The 20,826-nt window shown below is 32.3% G+C and overlaps 2 protein-coding genes and 1 long non-coding RNA gene across 5 annotated transcripts; 2 read left to right on the forward strand and 1 right to left on the reverse strand.

Moving 5' to 3' along the window:
* The first annotated feature begins 241 nt into the window (after window positions 1-241).
* LOC106445378 (jasmonate-induced oxygenase 3) lies at window positions 242-4,697 on the forward strand. Of its 2 annotated transcripts, XM_022717937.2 has the most exons (4): window positions 242-843; window positions 1,480-1,816; window positions 4,159-4,170; window positions 4,246-4,697. In XM_022717937.2, the coding sequence occupies exons 1-4, from the start codon at window positions 329-331 to the stop codon at window positions 4,492-4,494; spliced, it is 1,113 nt and encodes a 370-aa protein (XP_022573658.1). In that variant the 5' UTR covers window positions 242-328; the 3' UTR covers window positions 4,495-4,697. The 2 variants fall into 2 exon arrangements, with proteins under 2 accessions (XP_022573658.1, XP_013742374.1); XM_013886920.3 differs by lacking the exon at window positions 4,159-4,170 and having other exon boundaries at window positions 255-843.
* An 11,170-nt stretch (window positions 4,698-15,867) lies between these two features.
* On the reverse strand, window positions 15,868-17,659 carry LOC106409200. 2 transcript variants are annotated; one of them, XR_001281971.3, is made up of 3 exons: window positions 17,334-17,659; window positions 17,184-17,254; window positions 15,868-16,979 (listed from the first exon to the last, which is right to left on the reverse strand). It is a non-coding gene; the product is annotated as an uncharacterized LOC106409200 (long non-coding RNA). The 2 variants fall into 2 exon arrangements; XR_007339157.1 differs by having other exon boundaries at window positions 15,868-17,254; window positions 17,334-17,653.
* A 657-nt stretch (window positions 17,660-18,316) lies between these two features.
* Window positions 18,317-20,477, forward strand: LOC106447942. Its single transcript, XM_022718578.2, has 6 exons — window positions 18,317-18,493; window positions 18,701-18,904; window positions 18,978-19,271; window positions 19,351-19,527; window positions 19,633-19,923; window positions 20,018-20,477. The coding sequence occupies exons 1-6, from the start codon at window positions 18,448-18,450 to the stop codon at window positions 20,248-20,250; spliced, it is 1,245 nt and encodes a 414-aa protein (XP_022574299.2). The 5' UTR covers window positions 18,317-18,447; the 3' UTR covers window positions 20,251-20,477.
* The last annotated feature ends 349 nt before the right edge of the window (window positions 20,478-20,826 follow it).

Below are 20,826 nucleotides of genomic sequence, written 5' to 3' on the forward strand. Positions count from 1 at the left end.
AACATTTTCTTTGGTCCTAAGGAAATAATAAAATACGTTGCATAACATTTAATCATATTTACCTTTTCAACTTTTTGCAATGTTTCGATAAGATGAGTTTTCAACCGTTGGGCGAATATTATAATTGATTATTATTATTATTATTATTATTATTTTGTAACTGTTGATAATTTCTTCATATTTATTATAATTAAGTTTTATAAAAGCATTAACTATGCATGCTTCTAGCTCTCTCCTTTCTGTCTATATATAACTTCCTTAATACACCTCCTTTTATCCTCACCCTCCTCCTTTCATCTCTTTGGGCCCCTTAAAAATAACCAAAGCCATGAACATATTCCAAGACTGGCCTGAGCCTATTGTCCGTGTTCAATCCTTATCCGAAAGCAACCTCCAAGCCATACCAAACCGCTACGTCAAGCCTCTGTCTCAACGTCCAAACTTACTCTCTGAAAACTACCATACCAAAAACAACCCTCACACCGCCGCCATACCAATCATTGACTTAGGCGGCATATACACAAACGACATAACTCTACAGGCCAAAACGTTTGACGAGATCTCGAAAGCTTGTAGAGAATTGGGATTCTTTCAAGTGGTGAACCATGGGATGAGTCCTCAGCTCATGGAACGAGCTAAAGAAATATGGAGAGAGTTCTTTCATCTTCCCATGGAGCTTAAGAACATGCATGCTAATTCGCCAAAAACTTACGAGGGATATGGAAGCCGACTTGGCGTAGAGAAGGGTGCTATTCTAGATTGGAGCGACTACTATTATCTTCATTATCAGCCTTTGTCTTTGAAGGATTACACCAAGTGGCCATCTTTGCCTCTTCATTGCCGGTATATTATATTCAGAAATTCTTACTTAAGCATTTGAAAAGCTTTAATTCACGTTCGATAAGTTCATCGCTTTTGTTAAATTAAACTTTGTAATCCTATGTATATAACTTTGTAATCCTACATATATATAACTATTACGTCGAGCTACATCGGATCCTGAAATTTTAGGAGTTATAGATAATTTAGTAAAAAGATAATATTTAAAGTAAGAAAATTTGAGGGCGTATATTTATTGAAAATATTTCTTAAAACTTAAGGACCATAAACTGATATTTCAGTTGCCGATTCACCCAGAAGTAGTCTATATATCAAACCTAAGATTTTTTCATTTATTAGAATTATCTTCTTCTTCTTTGTTTAACGTCTGAGAAATTCTCTTTGTTATACAAAACAAACATCTAATTAAAAAAACCAACGTACTAGTACAAATTGATATCTCACTTTGGAAGATAAATCAAGTATTGAATCAGTTTAAAAAACATACTAGTACTGTTCAGTGGGTTATATAATCCACGACGAGAACATGTTAATAAAATACTAGTTTCTGGGTCAAACTATTTATTTTAAAATATATTTTCAAAACTAGTGACATGATAAAACAACTTTCTGCTTGTTATAATAATTCAAATTATGTAGAGAAACTTTGGAGGATTACTGCAAGGAAATGGTGAAATTGTGCGAGAACTTGATGATGATATTATCGAGAAACTTAGGATTACAAGAAGATAGACTTCAAAATGCGTTTGGTGGTAAAGATGAAGCAGGAGGATGCTTGAGGGTTAATTACTACCCAAAATGCCCTCAGCCGGAGTTGACTCTAGGCCTCTCACCGCACTCTGATCCCGGAGGATTGACCATTCTATTGCCGGACGAACATGTCGCTGGCCTTCAGGTCCGTGGATCCGACGATGCTTGGATCACAGTTGAACCAGCTCCCCATGCTCTCATCGTTAACATTGGTGACCAAATTCAAGTGAGTATCTATGATGTTTATTTCATTATTACTTCTTTTATATAACCGGGTCATTTGAACCGCAACTCGAACTAATATCAGATTATTTTGTTTGTAACTTTGCATGCTAACCATAATCTATCTTTTCACTATTAACTAAATGATAATAGTATCTTGTACAAGTCTTTCAACTATAAATAAAAATAAAATTAAACTATGCAGTAATTTTAAATTTTTTTTATTAAACCATTCACAACTTCACACTTAGTTTTAGAATTAACTCATAATTATTTGAGAAATTCTCATACAAAAGATTTATCTTGTTCCCTCTCTTATCTTTTCTTGTTCTCTTCATTTTTTATTCTAATGGAAAATTAATAAAAAGCCTTGGTGAGATATTCTTATTTTTAAGAAGTATGTGATTTTCATTAGAGAAATAATGATACAGGGATACATATAGTTTTGAAAAACAAAGCCTAATGTATCTAGAGATATTCCCATTAATAATTCTCTATAAAAGAACCAAATGGAAGAAGATGCCCCCGGGGGGGGGGGGGGGGGGGGGGGGGGGGGGGAGGGGTTTGATTTCGTCTTCCTTTTTTATTTATTTTTGAACAAAGATTTCGTCTTCCTTTTTTCCTTGAAGTTGTTAGTTTTGAACTTTTGATAAAGTACGTGCATGAATCTATGTACTTCTTCTTTTCAGTCTTACTAAAGTTAATATAAAATTGATGGGACTGGTGAAGCCACGTCGTTGCCCATCAATTTAATTCAACATGTGCCTCTGTAATAGAAAAAGATAAAGTCCAGAAACAAGAAAAAACAATTTCAACGACGTGTTCTGTGCTCACTAATATTCACATATTTCAAACGTGCCGAAACCAAAACGTCTACCAAGTCAAGCAGTATTGTCCTTTTAAAAAAAATAAATCGTTAAGTTTCAGTTTGACCCATAGTCTCTTTCTTTCTCTCTCTTTTTTTTTCTTCATATGTACAATTCGTCTGCACTATTTTCAAAAAACTCCGCCAATAATTTAGACATATATCTATACTATTATGTGAGAAGTGAATTTGTTTACTTGTCATATTCTTCATGATTTTAGTTAATTTGATTACTTGTCATCTTTTCCATGATTTTAGGATAAGTTATTAGTTTAATTCATATTATTATTTATTTTTTATTAGATATATATATATATATATTTATATTTATCATGATATTTAAGATAATTAATAACCATTAAACTATTCTATTGATATATATGTATATATATATATATCTATACTATTATTTAAAAAAATAGTTTTTAATATATAATTATCATGATATTTATCACATTTATTTAATAAATTGATAATAACCATATCTACCGATAATATCTTCATTAATTTTATCTTATATTTAGTTTATAATTTTAGTGACTAAAATCATAGCCAGTTTCTCTGATTTTTATTTGAAATATTGATCAAATACATATTATTATAAAATATCTATATGAGTATACTAATTTATCTGAACAAATCGGGTTTTTTTGGTTTATTCGATTTGATTGCTTAATATATAGAACCATATCTATATACTGTGGTTCGGTTTTACTGGATTGAACATCCTAGACTATCGTTATTTTGTTAATGTGTTATATTTGTGATTTTTATAATCTTTTCACTGCCACATGATTTCTTTTCAGTCCAAATACAATGTGTGTTTAATTTCAAATACAACTTTTCTAATTTAATTATTACTATTAGAATTTTGATTCAAAATCTACATCACATAAATAAAAATAAAACTTTGAAACAAAAGAACATAATTTAATACATTGATTACTAATATGAATATTGAAATTTTATAATTTATAATAATTTAAAATTTGTATCTAATTTAATAATTATATTTTGTTAAAAAGAAACATTAGAATTAACAAAATGTTAGGTATATATATATATATGTATTAATCCGCACATAGTGCGGGACATCAACTAGTAGATGAGTATATATATAACAAAAGTAGCCTTAAAATGCTTTCATTTATATAATTTCTTCATCTCAAAGTATTGAATATGAAATGCAATAAAATTAATACATTTTGTTAGCTTAGTAACAAATAAGATCAGAATATATATATTACGAAGATAAACTATATCAAGAACCTTCTAAGTTTTGTGGAATCATAATTGTTTTAACATAAATTATAATAATATTTTACAATTTGAGGACGATAAGACATGTAAATTATTAATTATTTTTTAAAAAAATTTGAGAGAACAATTTCAAAACTGGTTATGAACTTTTTAGAAAAATGGGTTTGACCATATCTCATAATCGTTTGTATTTTTTTTTACGATAACGACGCGACCATGAGGTTATTTTGCAGGTGAATATTCAATATCTCACTCTATTTGCATTGATATACTTATTAACATACGTTGAACCTTTTCTTACTGGTTAGATGCTAAGCAATTCAGTATTCAAAAGCATAGAGCACAGAGTGATTGTAAGCCCTGCAGAAGAGAGGTTGTCATTGGCATTTTTCTACAACCCAAAGGGTAATGTTCCGATCGAGCCACTGAAGGAACTAGTGACCGTAGATTCACCAGCTCTCTACACCTCCACGACCTACGATCAATACCGTCAATTCATTCGTACGCAGGGTCCACGCAACAAATCTCATATCGACGAACTTAGATCCCCTCGATAGTGGAATGTGCTTACACGAAAATATATATAATGAATTGATGTTTTTGTCTATATTGAAGCGCGCTTCTTCTTTTTGTGTAAAATAATGAACTATTTATCGTATTGTTTTGTTATAATGTTTACATCATATTAAAAAACTACATGTTTTATCATAAAATGTTTTTTTTTCTGATAATAATGAACTACGCTCCTCTCTTTTTTTAATCATCCTCTTTAATCAATCTCGTAGTATTTGATTGATGATTGCGTTCTCATTGGTTAATTTCGTGGTCTTGTTCTAATAAATTAATTGTAGTCTAAGTATTGGTATTGATTAGAAGTATATTTGCCGGTTAGACCAGAATTTTGTTGATCACCTGCTGTTTGTGTGTACGATCATCTCCAAAATAAATTTTATAATTCTAAATATAGAATTTTTGCTCTCTAAAAAGAAATTTCAAAACTTTAAATTTTAAATTTTAAAGAATAAAACTTCAAATATGAAATTTCACAATTCAAAACTTTCATCTATTTATTTGTATTTTGATCTTTACAATTACAAATCACATCTATAATTCTTAAACTAGATACAGACCCGCGCTATGCGCAAATTTTGTTTTACAAAACCTTCATTAAAAATTATTCAAATTATATTATACGATACAAATTTGTTGTTTTCTTTATTTTTTGTTATATAATATGTGGATATATATACATATATTGGACATCTCTAGATGCAAGGAAGTATTTGTATTATTTGTCCATGATGGTTTTCGGTAATTTTTGTTTCATTGGTAGATGATTTTACATATACTAGCATTGCCCCATGCCACGCATGTCGGATATTTTTTCTATTATATATACTAGCATTTACCTTTTATTCATTTTTACCACCAGAAAATTGACATTTTCAAAAGAAAAAAATCATTAAGTGTTAAAAGACTCTTGTATCTTTGTTATCTATATATATATAATAAGTAATTATTTAAATGAATAAAAAATAAAATAAAATATTTTTATGTTTCGAATTACAATTTTCCAAATTTGATTTATTTAATAAATTTATTATTTATTATTTTCTTTTTCAAATTTGTTTTTTCAAAATTTCTTTTTGAAAATCGAAAATTATGTTTGAAACTGTTTTTAAAAAAATTAAGTATTTATTTATATATTTATTAGAATTCTAAATTTCACATTCCAAAAACTCTACCTCACCCCTCAGCTCTAAACCCTAGGTCTAAATTAGTAATCTTAGGACTATAAATATATTTTACCTTTCACTAAAGTGAGGATAAAAGTGGTTAGTTTAAACATGAAAAATGGTACTATGAATATGGTATTTAAGACAGTTTCTCGAGAATAAATCGCTCTCAAATAATATCTAGGAGATTATATAGAAAAATTTAATTGGTCAAGTGACTTGTGATTTAACATATAAAAGATAAATATTTTTTTATTAACTTAACTTAAGTTGACTGGTTACAAAAACATTAAGTTAATGAAAAAGTTAAGTTATTTTTAGGGAGAATTTTACTTCTACACTTTCTTTGGTACCACATTTTAAGTATACCACTAGTATGAAGACATTATCATAAATACACTTTTCATTAATGACCAAAAGACCATACTAGCCCTAACTTTATCTCTCTCTCACGATCCTCTTTTCTTCCTCTCTCTCTCTCTCGCGATCTTTTTTCTTCCTCTCTGCCTCCGATTCACCGGAGATCCACCATCTCTCTCTCGCGATATTTTTTCTTCCTCTCTGCCTCCGATTCACCGGAAATCCACCATCTCTCTCTCATTCCACCGGTTCTCTGCGGTTCACACTGTCGACTCCTACTTCTGTACAAGATCCCAACTGGTATGCATCTAATTTCTCCTTTTTTGTTTGTGTCGATTAATTTTGCGAAATTTCAATTTTGTGGTTACTCTAGTCGAAAAATCAAACAAGGTTGCTTTAGACTTCTAATCCGTACAGGTCGATCTAAGATAAACAGTTTTGATTGTGAAAACATTGAGTTTTTGACAACTTAAGACCCTTTATAACCCTTTGTAAATCTAAGTTATTTTGTAATGTAATTGATATGTTCAGTTCCCGAGAAGTTGTGTTCAAGCTTATATGAGAGCCACAACCCTGCCAGCACAGATTTGCTTTGATGTACAATGGTAATCACCATTTTCATCATTGACTCTTGTTTTTCTCTTAAATCTTATTGAACAATCATTGAGATTTTTTTTTTGTTTCTTCTTGTGCCTTAAATTGCAGAATCTGTTCCCTTTAGCGAACTAATCTCCTCTGATTCCTTGATTGCGAAACCTCTGTTTCTCAGTTGTTGATTTTGTTCCATTTACTTTTTTACTTGCTCTCTCTCACATACAAAGACCATAGCTTTTCCACAAGTTTTGTGGCACAAAATTTTCAGGCTTTCTATATCAGATTTTGAGTGTTTGGTTACTTTAACAGCCTGCTTCTGCTGATGGATCTGGAAACTGAAAATCAAATAGCTTCGGTTCTGTTGAGAAAAGCAGCAGAGTTGAGGAGACAAGCTGAAAAAGATGGTGTTCGAGCTTATCTTGAGAAGCCTAATGTAAGGCATCGACCTAACTCGAGGTTTCTCACAGCAACTGTCCTTGGTGTTCAACAATGTAATGCTTTTCTTTCCACCCTTTACTTATTTTCGTTTTACAAAAGTTAAGATTAAAAAGGATAAGCCTTTGCATTGCTATAGTGTGTGATATTCTTTTGTTCGTTGAAGCAATAGCTGTATGTTTTTGGAAGAGGATTATTTTAATTGTTGGTGAATGGTCGATTCACAATAAGAAAGTTGGCAGAATCTGAAAGTTTTGTTTTGGGTTCTGCATTTCTTAACAGTTCAATATTGTGACTTACGTTTCTGTCTAGTACTCAATGTAGCTCAATATGTTAATTATTTACTCTAATCTCTTGCATGTTTCTTAACCATAATACAACAAACAGAGCGGTAGAAACCAATGAGATGTGGAAGGCTCAGGAGCAAGAAAACGAAAGGCTCAAAAGAAAATCAAGAGAGGAAAGCAGCAGCAGCAGTAGCCAAATGAAGCGGAGTAGTAGTTTCTCGAAAAGGAGTTTGGATAAGAAATGTAGCTCCATTAATGAGGAGAGAAAGATCACTCATCAATCACCATTGGACAAAAGACTGTACTTGGATGATGATGATGAATGTTTAGGAGATGATGAGAATTGAGTCTTTTCTCCAATTACGGTATATATGTCTATTTGCTATAGCTTCTGTTACCTTTAGCTTTCTTCATCTTCTGAGTCTCTTTGTAAATGACAGGAACAAACGTGGGAGAGGCTCTGTTGGTCCTAGGATGGATGAAACTGTCCCTTATCTTCCCACCGAGAAGGTTGATCAATTGCAAAGTTCTGATACAAGGGAAAGGAAGGTAGTCTTGCTGCAGCTTGGGCTCTAGCTAATCTATATTATCTTGCATGTTAGAAACCTCTTATAAGGGTTTATAAAACTATTTATAAGAACTTATAAATCATTTTTAAGGTTTTAAAAATATATTTATAAAAGTTTATGAATCTGTATATAAGGGTTTGTAAAAATATTATAAGAGTTTAATAATCTTCATAGCACAATTTATAAGAGTTCATAAATTTTTTTCAAGAGTTTATAAATCTTTACAAACATTTAGAAGTAAAATATTCATAAAGCTATTATAAGTGTCTATAATTCTAATATAAATGTTTGTAAATTATTGTTAATAAATAAAAGATTATTTATAATGGTTTATAAAACAATTAATAAGACTTTATAAAATCAGTCTATAAGGTTTTTTAAATATATTATTAAAATATAATTCATTTATAAGAGTTTATAAAAAATCAGTTTATAAGGATTATAAATAAGTAATAAATGTTTATGAATGATTTATGAAGATTTAGAAATCATTTATAAACCTTTATCAATAGTTTATATATATTCCTCATGTGGTGGAAAACAGCGAGATGAGGCAGCAGAGGTTCGTGGGGATATTGAGTTTGCTGTATAGTTCTTAGCTAAGAATAAGAGCGAGTGTCTCCAAGAAGAATGGGGAGTGTTGGAGAAGTCTCTAGAGGCGGCTTTAGATGTGGATCAGACGATCTTCGTGGTTGTGGCGGAAGACGTGGAGAGGAGCAAAACGACGGTGTTATGGGCGGCAAGAAACTTCTCCGGCAAGAAGATTTGCTCGCTTTACGTCCATCGTCCTGCTCGGCCTGCCTCCTGCAGTGAGAATCTTCTGCTTCTCTTTCTCTCTGACTTAACTGTTTTGTGGTGAATTATAGAATATTTATGGATGTTGAATTGTTCTTGAGTGTAGATTTGCTCATGAATCATGATTGAATCTTACCGAGTCTATATATGTATCCTTTAGTTGATTGTGGATGATGTTAATGATGTACCTCTGTTTGCTAAGAAAATCTGAGAAATGATATAATTGTTTTATAAAGAAGAGGCAGAGAAACCATATCAAATTATATCATCTTAATAAAATTCGTATAAGGCTTTATAAAGATAATAAATAATTTATAAATGTCTATAAATCATTTATGAAAATTAAGAAATCATTTATAAACTTTTATCAATAGTTTATATATATTCCTATAAATGATTTATAAACCTTTATAAAATCACTTATAAGAATATACCAAATATTTATAAGGTTTTATAAAATCATTTATAAATATTTAGAAAGGTAATTTCATTTATAAAGTCTTAAAAATCATTTATATGAATATATAGAAACTTTTTATAGGGGTCTATAAATCATTTATAAGAATTTTTAGAATATCAAAAGGTAATTATTTTATGAAGTCTTATAACATTTTATAGAGGCTTATAAATCTGTATATAAGGGTTTATAAAAATATTATAAGAGTTTAATAATCTTCATCGCATAATTTGTAAGAGAAAATAAATCTTTTACAAGAGTTTATAAATCTTTTATAAGATTTTATAAATCTTTACATTTAGAAGTAAAATATTCATAAAGCTATTATAAGTTTAAAAAGTTTAAAAAGTAAAATCGGTGATATAAATACATGAAGATGCTCGTTACTAATTTTCTTAAAAAAGAAACTAGAGTAAATGTAAAGTACAAATAATTTACAGCTTACAATCACTTATAAGAATACGTGTTACACATATAGATTACAGAAAGACATGTGTCTTGTTTCTCTTATATGTGTCAAGAACATATATATTACATATAAAAACACGTGTCTTCTCTCTCTTTCTGCAATTCCAATCTTCTTGAAAATTGTGTTTCCTTCTGAAAACATAAAAACATAAGGCTATATATATATATATTATTTTACGGTTTCTTTTATAAGGCCTTATAAATATAAAAATTATAATAAATACCTCAAGCGGGTTACCTTTATAAAAACACTTATAAATTATATAAGAGCTTATAAAACCTGTATCAACCATCTATAAAGTTTTTAAAACATATATAAATATTTATAAAACTATTTAAAATGGTTTATAAAACTATTTAAAATGGTTTATAAAACTATTTACAAGAACTTATAAGCTATTTATAAGAGTTTTTACATTTATTTATAAGTGTTCATAAATTAATTTACAAGGTTTATAAATCTATTTATAAGAGTTTATGAATCACTAAATTAACCAACTTTTCACCATTTCCTTGCTTATTAAAGAACATCATTCTTTTACAGTTTCTTTTATAAGGCCTTATAAAAAGGTATAATTGAGCATTGAGATGATTGAGCATTGAGAGATACTTGGGATTTCTGAATTTATAATGGTTTATAAAATTTTATAAAGGGTTTACAAAACCACAATGTTAGATGAACGCCTCAGTTCTGCAGATGCACCTAATGTATCCAGACCATATATAGAGCCTTCTAGGACCTTTCTCATAGCAATAGCAAAAGCTTGATTGACAAGAGTATAGTGGCTCTTGTTATTGGCTTTTTCATTTTCACCTACTTTACAGCTCCCCCTTCTCCCTCAACTTCCAACTTGAAGTTCATGAAATGGGTCTACGAAGTTATGGAGAAGAAAGACCAAAGAACCAAAACAGCCTATGTTTCAAAGAATTTGTTCCAAGGCGTCAGTGCTTGATAACCGATGCCACAAGCTCAGACTTTGGTGGGTTGTCCTATCAGCTGGCTCAGAGAATAATCCATAAGAGAGCTTCTGTATGCTAATAAGAGAAGAACACCTTGCAGGGCATTAAATGCCAACCTAACCAAGCTTAATTCCTATTAAAAAGCAACAAAATTGTCAGAGAATGTGGCCAAAAGTAGAAGTAGTCTCAATATACCTCTTTCATTTCATCTAAGCACTAAAGATATTCCATTGTTCTGTAATTAATTACTAAGAATAGAAATCTGAAAATATCACATCGTAATCTTCCCTAAGATAATGATTTCGTCGTAACTCAATACAGTACATCGAGTACTAAACTCAAATCAATAAAATTGATACTTCTTTTTCCCCAAATCATTTCCTATTAGGTTTCCGATCCTAGCCACTCAAGCAAAATGCAAAGCTCATGTTTCCACGCATACAAACATGAAAAGCGTAAATGGTGAACTTACAGAGACAAAGGAAGAAGACGGAGGAGAAGCACGAGTTGGAGGAGGAAATTGGCAGCTATGAGAATGTAAGGACTCTCAATTACTTGGTGGAAGGTAAAGCTCCTCCTGTTTGAGCTTCTCCAGAAGCGAATCAACGCTCGTCGCCACTGTCATGATTTCTCAATGGAGGAGAAAGTGAGAGATCGTCTTGTTCGCCTGAGCTTGTAGAGTTTTTCAGCTTCTTCGGAGAATTCGTCAGCGCCGTCAAATCCACCAAAGAACTCGCCAGTGCCGTCCGGAGAACTCGTCAGGATCGTCGGATTTGATCACCGTCGAATTCAAAATCAATCTGGGAACTCTCAGATTTGGAATTGAGGGAGAAAGAGAGTAATTTAGATTTAATTATTCAGGGGTATAATGGTACTTTGTTTATTAAAATTTTAATGGTAAACTTGAAAAGTGTAAAGTTGAAAAGTGGTATTAGGAAAGTGGTATTAGTGGCAATTCCCCTTATTTGGGATTATAACACGAAAAATTTAAGTTACTAGACCTTGGGTTTTAGTAGTTTTTGGTTTTAGATTTTAGTTTTTTTATTGTTAGGTCGGTGTTTTTATTTTTTATTTTGATTTTGAGTTTTTTGAGTTTTTCATTTTTGGATTTTTTGTTGGTTTTATTTTGGGCTATTTGGCTTAATATACATAGAATGGAAAATAATTAGGTAAGTAGCAAAAAATTATTATATTTGCATACCTGGTAACGCGAGGACTGTGAAAATTACGAGTGTCTCCCTTTCGTCTTGTGTAACCTCTCTTTTAAAAACAGCAGCTGTCAGATGTGGTGTCAGATTTTAATTCACTTAAATCTTCGTCTATAAGACCAAAAATATTTTAACAGAATATGGTTCTTTTGATCTGACTTTAGCATCAATTGGATAAAATGTTGACATCCAGACATATTTAGTACTAACCTATGATAACAAAATTTACAACTACATATACTTATGACATAATCCATCAATTTTACGAAGATAAGATCTTTTAACTTCTTCTTTTTCAAATAAATTCATTAAACCTCTCAACTGGGCAAATCAGAACAGTATAACCGGTGCCTGTGTGCCGAAGAAACAGTAAAGGCTAGGTTACAACAAGAAGGACAAGAAATCTACAAGCATAAAACATCAGCAGCATGAAGAGAGGTCATGGGAAAGAAGGCTCCGGAAGCTAGCTTCCCCTCCGGTGAACACAATGGTTTTTTCAATCGGGTTCCTAGAGCTTCATGGGGTGTCCAAGCCCAATTCGCCTCAGTCCCCGTCAAAGAGAACCCACCCAAAGGCGCCCCACGACCACAAACACAGGCGTCACCACCGCATCTACGCAAGATCCTCGCCTACTCATGGGTCCGAGCTTCCACGTACGACCTCATCCGTCACGGCGGAGTAGAAAGGATCAAGACTGACGAGAAACAGTCTAAGGGAACCGCCATCCCTTTCAACAGATCCGCCGATACCAAAGCTTCTCTACAATCAGAGACGTCTCTGCGTCCTTAAACTAAAGAGAGCACGCCTTACTCCCATTGAGACACTCGAACGACGGAGCTCTCTTAGGGTCTTCGAAACATAGACCATCAGATTCGCTGAGAGAGAGAAGAAGTGCCTCCAGTACACGCGGCCAGTGCTATTCCGTCATGTGGCTCGAGATCCAGAAGGGGTGGGGGGGGGGGGGGGAACACGCTCCAGCTCAGGCGAAGGCGCCGTACACCGAAACATTTCCGAACTCTAAAAAATGCAGAGATGAAAATTTGTGAAAGTAGAGAGACACACATGAAACAAGAGTTGAAGAGAAAGATTATAAAAGAGATGAATCTGGAAAAAAAAGAGAGAGCTTGAAAGATGATTCTCTGAAAAAATCAAAGAAAGTGAGAAAAATAATAATCGTAAGAGAGAAAATCTGGGGGAAGATGACTCTTGAAAACGAAAAGCAAAACAATGTAAACACGTGTTGATTTAATACATATCTTATGTCTGAGAAAAGAAATATAATATTATTTATATCATATAGCTGGAGTAGGCTGCATGTGTAGAGATAAGGGTATGGCAGGTATATTTTAAAAAGTAACAGTACACATACCACATAGCTAAATATACTTTATTCTGTGTATATAGAATGCAATTACTCTTTTATTTTTCTGTAATTTCTAGTTTTCAAAAAATAACTGATAATTTATTTAATATAACACAACAAAACACCAATAAAATATTTAGAAGTCAACGTATCAAAATTGTGATTGTTATTTAAAAATAAAAGATACATTAACTTGTTTGCTGTAAAATTTATTATATTTTAAAAAGTTACACTACACTAAACTATAAATCATTAAATGTCTATACATTATACACAATAAAATTTTGGAAACTAATTATAAATTTGTTTTCATAATTTTGTAAACTTGAATGACAATCTGCATTTAAAAAAACTGATAGAATATATTATATTAATAAAACATTTATGTTTATTTATTTATTTTGTTGTTGTTTTATGTGTCTAAAAATTATTTAAATAATTAATAATTATTTTTGTAGAAATTAATAAGTGATTTTTTATTACTAGTAATATATATAAGTAACTTAATTTATTTTACAGAACTAAAAAAAATTATTTCACATTATTTTTAAAATGATATCTTCTATACAGAAATTACTACGAGATGTTCTTATATCTACTAGATCTTTTTTTTCCGCGCTTCGCGCGGATAATTGCTTTCTATATGTAATTGTTGATTTTTTATATGAATATCAAATATTATAGACTATAGTTGCTTTTTATATTTAATTGTTGATTTTGTTGTATTATTTTTATATAATCTCTTGTTATATTTAATTGTTGATTTTGTTTTATATTGAAAGTATTTAAATTCAAAGAAAGTGTTTTTTCTTGTTTTCTCTCGTTTAAAGGGTTTTCATAGTTTTATTTCAAAACACTTTTGATGAATTGTAATAGATAAGTTTTTATTTTTGTGGTATTGGACTTTTAATAAGCTAAGGTGGATCAATATATAATTAAATGTAAGAAATAGTAGTGTACATAATTTTTTTATAACGACTAATTTTATTAAACTTAGGTGGAGTTTACATAATCCTTCATGAAGAGGATGAACAATTAAAGTAAGTACATTGTAATAACATACAAATAAATTGTCATTCGGAATTCTAGCTTTAGACAAAAGATCCACCACCTAATTTGTCTTTCTTCGCGTCCAAGTAAATGAGATATCTTCAAATCTTTGCACCCACCAGCATTTTTCCATGATCCAGTTATAAGCTCCAAAGTGAAGATTACCACTCTTTATAACATAATATGAAGTCAGTAGCTAAGGTGTAACATAATATGAAGTTCGTAGCTTATAACCTATTAATAGGCTTGTGGTTAAAAAAACATAATAATAAGCTAAGGTAGATCAATAGCTAGTTAAGAAGTTCGAAGCTTTTGTTCGTGCATTTAAAAGCAAATAATTATTTTAATCCATAAATCTCGAATCAAAGCAACATATTTTTGTATCTCTTACCAATCTTTTCAAGTTGTAAAGCCATTGTATATATATATATATATACTTTTAACTATCTTCTTAACTCTTATCAGAATTTTGGGTTTCTTCTATGATTTTCATCAATGAAGTAATGTTTGGTAGAGAAACATATAGTTGTTCCTAAATGAACAATGGTTTTGAGAAGTACAAAAGAACAGCTATTAACTTTTGACCTTGGCTTTTGTTAATCATCATAAGCTTGTAGATTTTCATCTTATAATTTATCCATATCTAGCTTGTTCAGACTTAAGAGTACACACAAAAAATAAGATGATGACTACATAACCTGACAGATTTCTATTTGTTTCATGAACTATTCTTGGACCATCAAGAGATGCAAGTCCAAACACGGACCATCAAGAGAAAGCAATGGTGATCGGTCTCTTGTGGTGCCTCTTTGATCGTGCTACTACCAATGAGGAGGACCCTGGCCGAATCCACATAATACTTGCAACGATAGGACTGGTTTATGTAGTGCAACATGTCTCGACATATGTTGTGATACGAACTGCCATAAAAGTTTAGTGGTAGCATGGGGTTTGTTTCTTCGTCGGTGCTTTTCATTTGTGCCAATGCCATGCCATGACCCTTGGTAAAGCCGGTTTACAAAATTGTAAGCGGATTGCTTTTATTATTAGTTATTTAAATAGTGTGATGATAAATATAATATTTATTTTAACTATTAGCCCTTTCAAAGTCTAAAGGTCATTACTAATTTTTAATTTGGTAGCCTGCGGTACAAACATCCACTTACCATTTAATCCAATTTCTAATCGTTTTATTATTGGGTTATGGTGGCAAAGTTTCGATAATAACCTGGATGGTTTTTGTTGGACAGACTAAGTATATTATTTTGAAACTCTTACTGAACATAGGGCGGGGAACATAGGGACATATGGGGTCAAGTGATCCCACTAAATTGGAAAAAAAAAATCTTTAGTGTATTTAAAAAAAACAAATACTATAATATTTAGTTAAAATTTGGCATTTGACTCCATTAATTTATGTCAAAGTTCTCATATACCTCCAATAATTTATAAAAAAGTTTATTTTTGTTATAATAATACATATATTTTTAATTTAAATATTAAATTTAAATATTATAACTCCAGTTAAAAATATTTCCTCAGGTACTAACTGAACGTATGTTTTGTTTGCTAACATGACATGAGAGAGAACAATCTTAAAATAACCTTTAAGAGCCCGAGTGCATGAGTTATTTTTAATTTGGCTGGATGTTGGGAAAACTAATGAAATTAACCGTTTATGACTACAATGACTACAACAAAATTCTCTCAAATTCATCCTTATGAGTATTCCCTCTCCCTATTCTTACACAGCACAGCCTCTCTCTCCCCCACACACACTCTTCTTAATCTCCTAATTGGTTTGCATTGAACTTGATACTCCTTGTCGCTACCGGCACAACTGATCGGTGGGATGAGAAAATCTCATGTCATACGTCTAAGCATAAGAGGCTACATGAAGCATCAGATTTTCCCTCGATCTAGCCAAAGATGCCATTTCATTGCTCTTTACTTCATCTCCAGCTTATGATTCTCAACTACTTGTCCACCGTCTTTTCCGTGCTGGCCGCTTTGGTTTCACCTCTGAATCCATCCACGAAGCCTTCAATTTTTGCAGAAGACAGTGTCTCAAGCACCATGTTCTTTACTCCTGTGGTGTATTTCTCCGTGGGCATTAGAAGTTTGAAAAGTTTACTAACTGCGTTTCTCAACCGTGTTTCCATATTTGGTTTCTGCAAGGTCAAAGCTACTCTTCTCCTCAGTTACATCTCGGTTCTTGCCAATAGAACCATGAACAGGCTCCCCAACTCGGCCATTAGTGCCCTTTCCCTTCTCTTAAAATTTTCAAGATGTCGATAATGCTTGGCAGTGACAGCATCATCTCTCTCTTTGTGGACTGCCCAACTCTTCAAATTCGTTTGTCATCCCTTTGATTTTGTAGCTCATCACCACTCACCAGAGGAAGCCTTTTACTTGCGTCTTTTGGTGGCGTTAGGCTGTTGTGGGATCCGTTCCTGTAATTTCTTGCTTCATTCGTTCCTTTTGAGCCTGAAAATGGCGTGATGAATGAAAGAAACATTACTGACTATGAGGCACAATAAAAGTGACCAAAACAAAATTATGAGACATATTATTAGGTGAGACAGGCGATAGAACAATAAACAGCGCAAGGTATATTGCATTCACGATAACCATCCTACGTTAAGTCTGTAAACTTTTTTTTTAAGCCTGTAAACTTGTATGAGATTAATAAAGTAAATTCGTTGGCTGGATATTGCTTCTATGCTTTCATGGCGATCTCACCCAAGCTCCGGTAGTTTCCTGAAATGGATTCCGTTAGTGTTTATGGTACTTAAAAAGCAGCATTATTTATAGGTAGTTTTTAGTATATGACAAAATATGAATGCTATATATACATCTCAACATATTTTGTGAAAAACCTATATGCTTGTCTTTGGAAATTAGCTAATAACTTGAAACTCTTTGGAAATTAGCTAATAACTTGAAATTGAGACCTAAGTGAACCTGCTTCGTTGCGGATTTGGTTTAAAGGTGTTAAGACGGTGAACATTGATAAAGACGTGGATGAGCTTTGCCTGAGAAGGAAAATAATGAACCGGATTAAGAAAAAAAACTCAAAATCTGGAACCAAATACTAAAATAAGGATCCAGAACCTTGGATCAATAAGTAGCATATCCACGCCCATCAGCTCACGCCGCGTGAGTGGCAGTAAACGACGGCGGAGATGGGCTGGTGGAAGTAGCGGCGGCTGAGATCCTCGGAGATGAGCTGGTTTGGTTTGCACTCAAGAGAGAAAATCAGTATATAGGAAAGAGTAAACGGAATCGAAATCATAAAGAAGAGATTGATGGATCGAGATGTAATGGAGTATTGATTATGGAGATGAGGATCGAGAGAACTGAAACGATAGAGAGGAAACGGCGAAGACGAAGAGATAGAGGAGAGAGCATCGTGTTATCCGTCTCAGGTTTTTTTTTTCTAATTGTACCAGTAGATTGAAACCGTGAAGCCCAATAAAACCACATTAAAGCCCATACAAAAGCAACATCTTTAGGAGATCATACGTGTATTATTGAAATGTTTTGATTGGCCGAATAAATTTGTCGACGTGGACACTGTGAAATCACTCTATATCGGGCTTTTAGTATAGGATAGATTCATTAATTAGAATGTAGTAATTTCTTCCCAAAAAAACTCTATGTGAGTTCTTATATTTATTTATTAATTAAATTTATTTTGATTAAAAATCTACAAAAAGTTGGGGTTTTTTTTTCATTAATTGATCAAAATTTTTGTTTTGATTGGTGACCTTATGAACTGAAAAATGAACAAAAATAATGAAAAAATCATTTGAAGTATTAAATAAAAATGTATATGAATTTCTGTTCAATCTATTCCTCATCAAAATTGGAGGATGGTTTTCATCTTCATAGATATTTTTTCTTCATAAATAAATTAGTGGAATAGATTGGGATCCATATGTTTTTATTTTGTCAAGAAATCAACAAAACTGGTATAAAATTTGAAGAACTAAAAATTCACCATTATTTTTCCTAAAATATGGTTATCAATTAAAGCCAAAATAAGTTTTCCTAAAAATCTTGATTGACAAATAAAGTGATTTTAAAGAACAAAATCTAAATTTAAATCTTATTGTGTTTTTCTAAAATCAAAATCCATTTTAATATCTGCAAATAATCAACACCAGTCTGGTAGTTTACCAGTGCTCTTGTCTCCATAATATCCTAATTTTTCTTCTTCTTTCTGATGGAACCCGAATTTTCCTTGGAAATTATGACCAAAGAACACATCGGTATGATATCTGTCTTGTTCGAAACGAAACTGAAGCTTGTTTGATATTTATTTCCTCTTGTTTAACTATAGATAATATAAGTATATACTTATATTATCTATATTAACAATCTAGATCGGGATGAATGATAACAGTAATTTTTTTCGATTGTTTTGTCTCTCTCTCTATATATTGTTTGTTCTTATAACTTTTCTGAAACACTGGCAGTGGCTAATATTGGAGTCTTCTGGAACATGGATGACAGTCCCATCCCTGACGGTCTCGATCCTACTTCTGTTAAGGAGTTCATCGAAGGGGCTTTTGAAAGTATGGGCTATCTTGGTAGACTTATTAAAGTTAGGGCTTATTGTGAGGATAGGTCAAAACTTATTTCTTACTGTGATGCTGCCGGAATCCTTTTACAAAACCGAGGTGAATTACATTTTTTTTTCTGGCGTAGTTTATGTATATCTTCGTCTAAATCTCTTTTGATATATATATATAGTGTCCAAAGTTGGATATGCTGAAGTTGACTATATGTTGGTGGACATTCTTACGTGGGGACAGTACAACGAGGCACCCTCAAACTTGATGGTAATCTCGAAAAACATCTCAGAAGGAACGGAGCTATTTGGTGTACTTGAAGATTTGAAATTGTTGAATTACAATATTCTTGTTTCATCTCTTGGGAAAGACGCAACAGTAGACTTAGTTTGTTTGTCCACATACCTATTTGGTGGAGGAAAGCCTGTCGACCAAAGCATAAGCTCACATGGTGTCTCCAAAAAGCTGGCAAATGGTAAACTAGTTGATCTTGTTTGCCTCTTTTTTTTTTCTTGATGATATTTGTGATTTGATTTTGCGCTCTCTTTTGGCAGTGGCTAAAACAGGCGTCTTCTGGAACTTGGACGACTGTGAAATCCCTGATGATATTGATATCTATCAGAAAGTCAAATCAGCTCTTGCAAATCAAGGTTGCCATGGTCAAATGTCAATCTGGGCTTATTGTGAGGAGGACAAGGAGCCCCTCCCTGGTATCACCCTTGTATCCGTAGGTGAGTTTCCTCTAGGTCCTTTGGTATAAAAATAAAAAAAGCAATCGACTACATGTCTTTTGTTTCATTTATGTATGTACATTTGTCCCTTGTATGTGAATTTAGGCGATGAAACTGCGAGATTCAAGAAAATGCTTAGGGACATTCTTTTCTGGGCGTTGCAAAATCCTGTCCCCTATCCGAGAACAACAGTACCCAGCTTAATGGTAATCTCAAACATCTCAAGGAACATTGAATTTGCCCATGTTCTTCAACGATTGTCTTCGAGAGATTACAATGTGCTCCTTACGGTTCCTGATGAGAAAGAATATATATGCTCCGTATGGCTCTATCCAAGCCTAATAGAAAGCCGAACAAAATTTCCCATTTGTACAAGATCGGACAAGAGCTTGCATGGTAATTAGATCTTATCTCCCTCCCTCTTGTTTACTTTTCTAGACTTCGTATTGTAATTTGTTTATGTGTTCTGTGTGTTTGTGAAACTTCGCAGATATCAAAACAGGCATCTTTTGGAACATTACGGGCTGCACATTCCCAAATGATGATATTCATCTCGATGAACTAAATCAGAATTTCAAATTAGCTATTGAAAATCAGGGCCATCATGGTGAAGTGTCAATCAAAGCTTATTGGCACGGGAGTAGTGGATTATACGATTGGCTCCACGGAACCATCACCTTACAAAACAGAGGTAGTTTTAAAAAAAAAAAAAAAAAAATCTAAATCACTCACTCGTTTCGTTGCTTTATATTTGGCAATGTCTATGTATGTATGTAACAAGTATAGAATCACAATAATAAGAAGTCCTTCTCTTATTCAATCACAATAATCGCAATCACAAATCGCAAGTCTCAAAATCACACATTATGCATCACACATTGCATCCATATATATAGGACTCTAAATATCCTAAAACACTTAGTATTATCATATCTCCTAATCCTAAAGATAATCACACTTATAATAGGAAAAGGAAACTTGTATTTTCAAGTTTATCCAACAATCTCCCCCTTAAGCTTGAACTCATCTTCACACACTTCTTGGACTCCGATAAGCTCTCTCATTTCTCTGAACTTTATTCTCCCAAGTGACTTTGTAAGAATGTCTGCCTTCTGTTCACTTCCTGGAATGTGCTCAACTTCAATTTGCTCGTTTTCTACACACTCTCGTATAAAGTGAAACCTCCTATGGATGTGCTTACTTCTGCCATGAAACACTGGATTTCTTGTAAGTGCGATTGCGGATTTGTTATCAACTTTGAGCACCACACGTTTGCTTTCTTCCCCAAGTGCCTCGCCT

Source organism: Brassica napus, chromosome A4, assembly GCF_020379485.1.
Source record: "Brassica napus cultivar Da-Ae chromosome A4, Da-Ae, whole genome shotgun sequence".
Taxonomy (NCBI): domain Eukaryota; kingdom Viridiplantae; phylum Streptophyta; class Magnoliopsida; order Brassicales; family Brassicaceae; genus Brassica; species Brassica napus.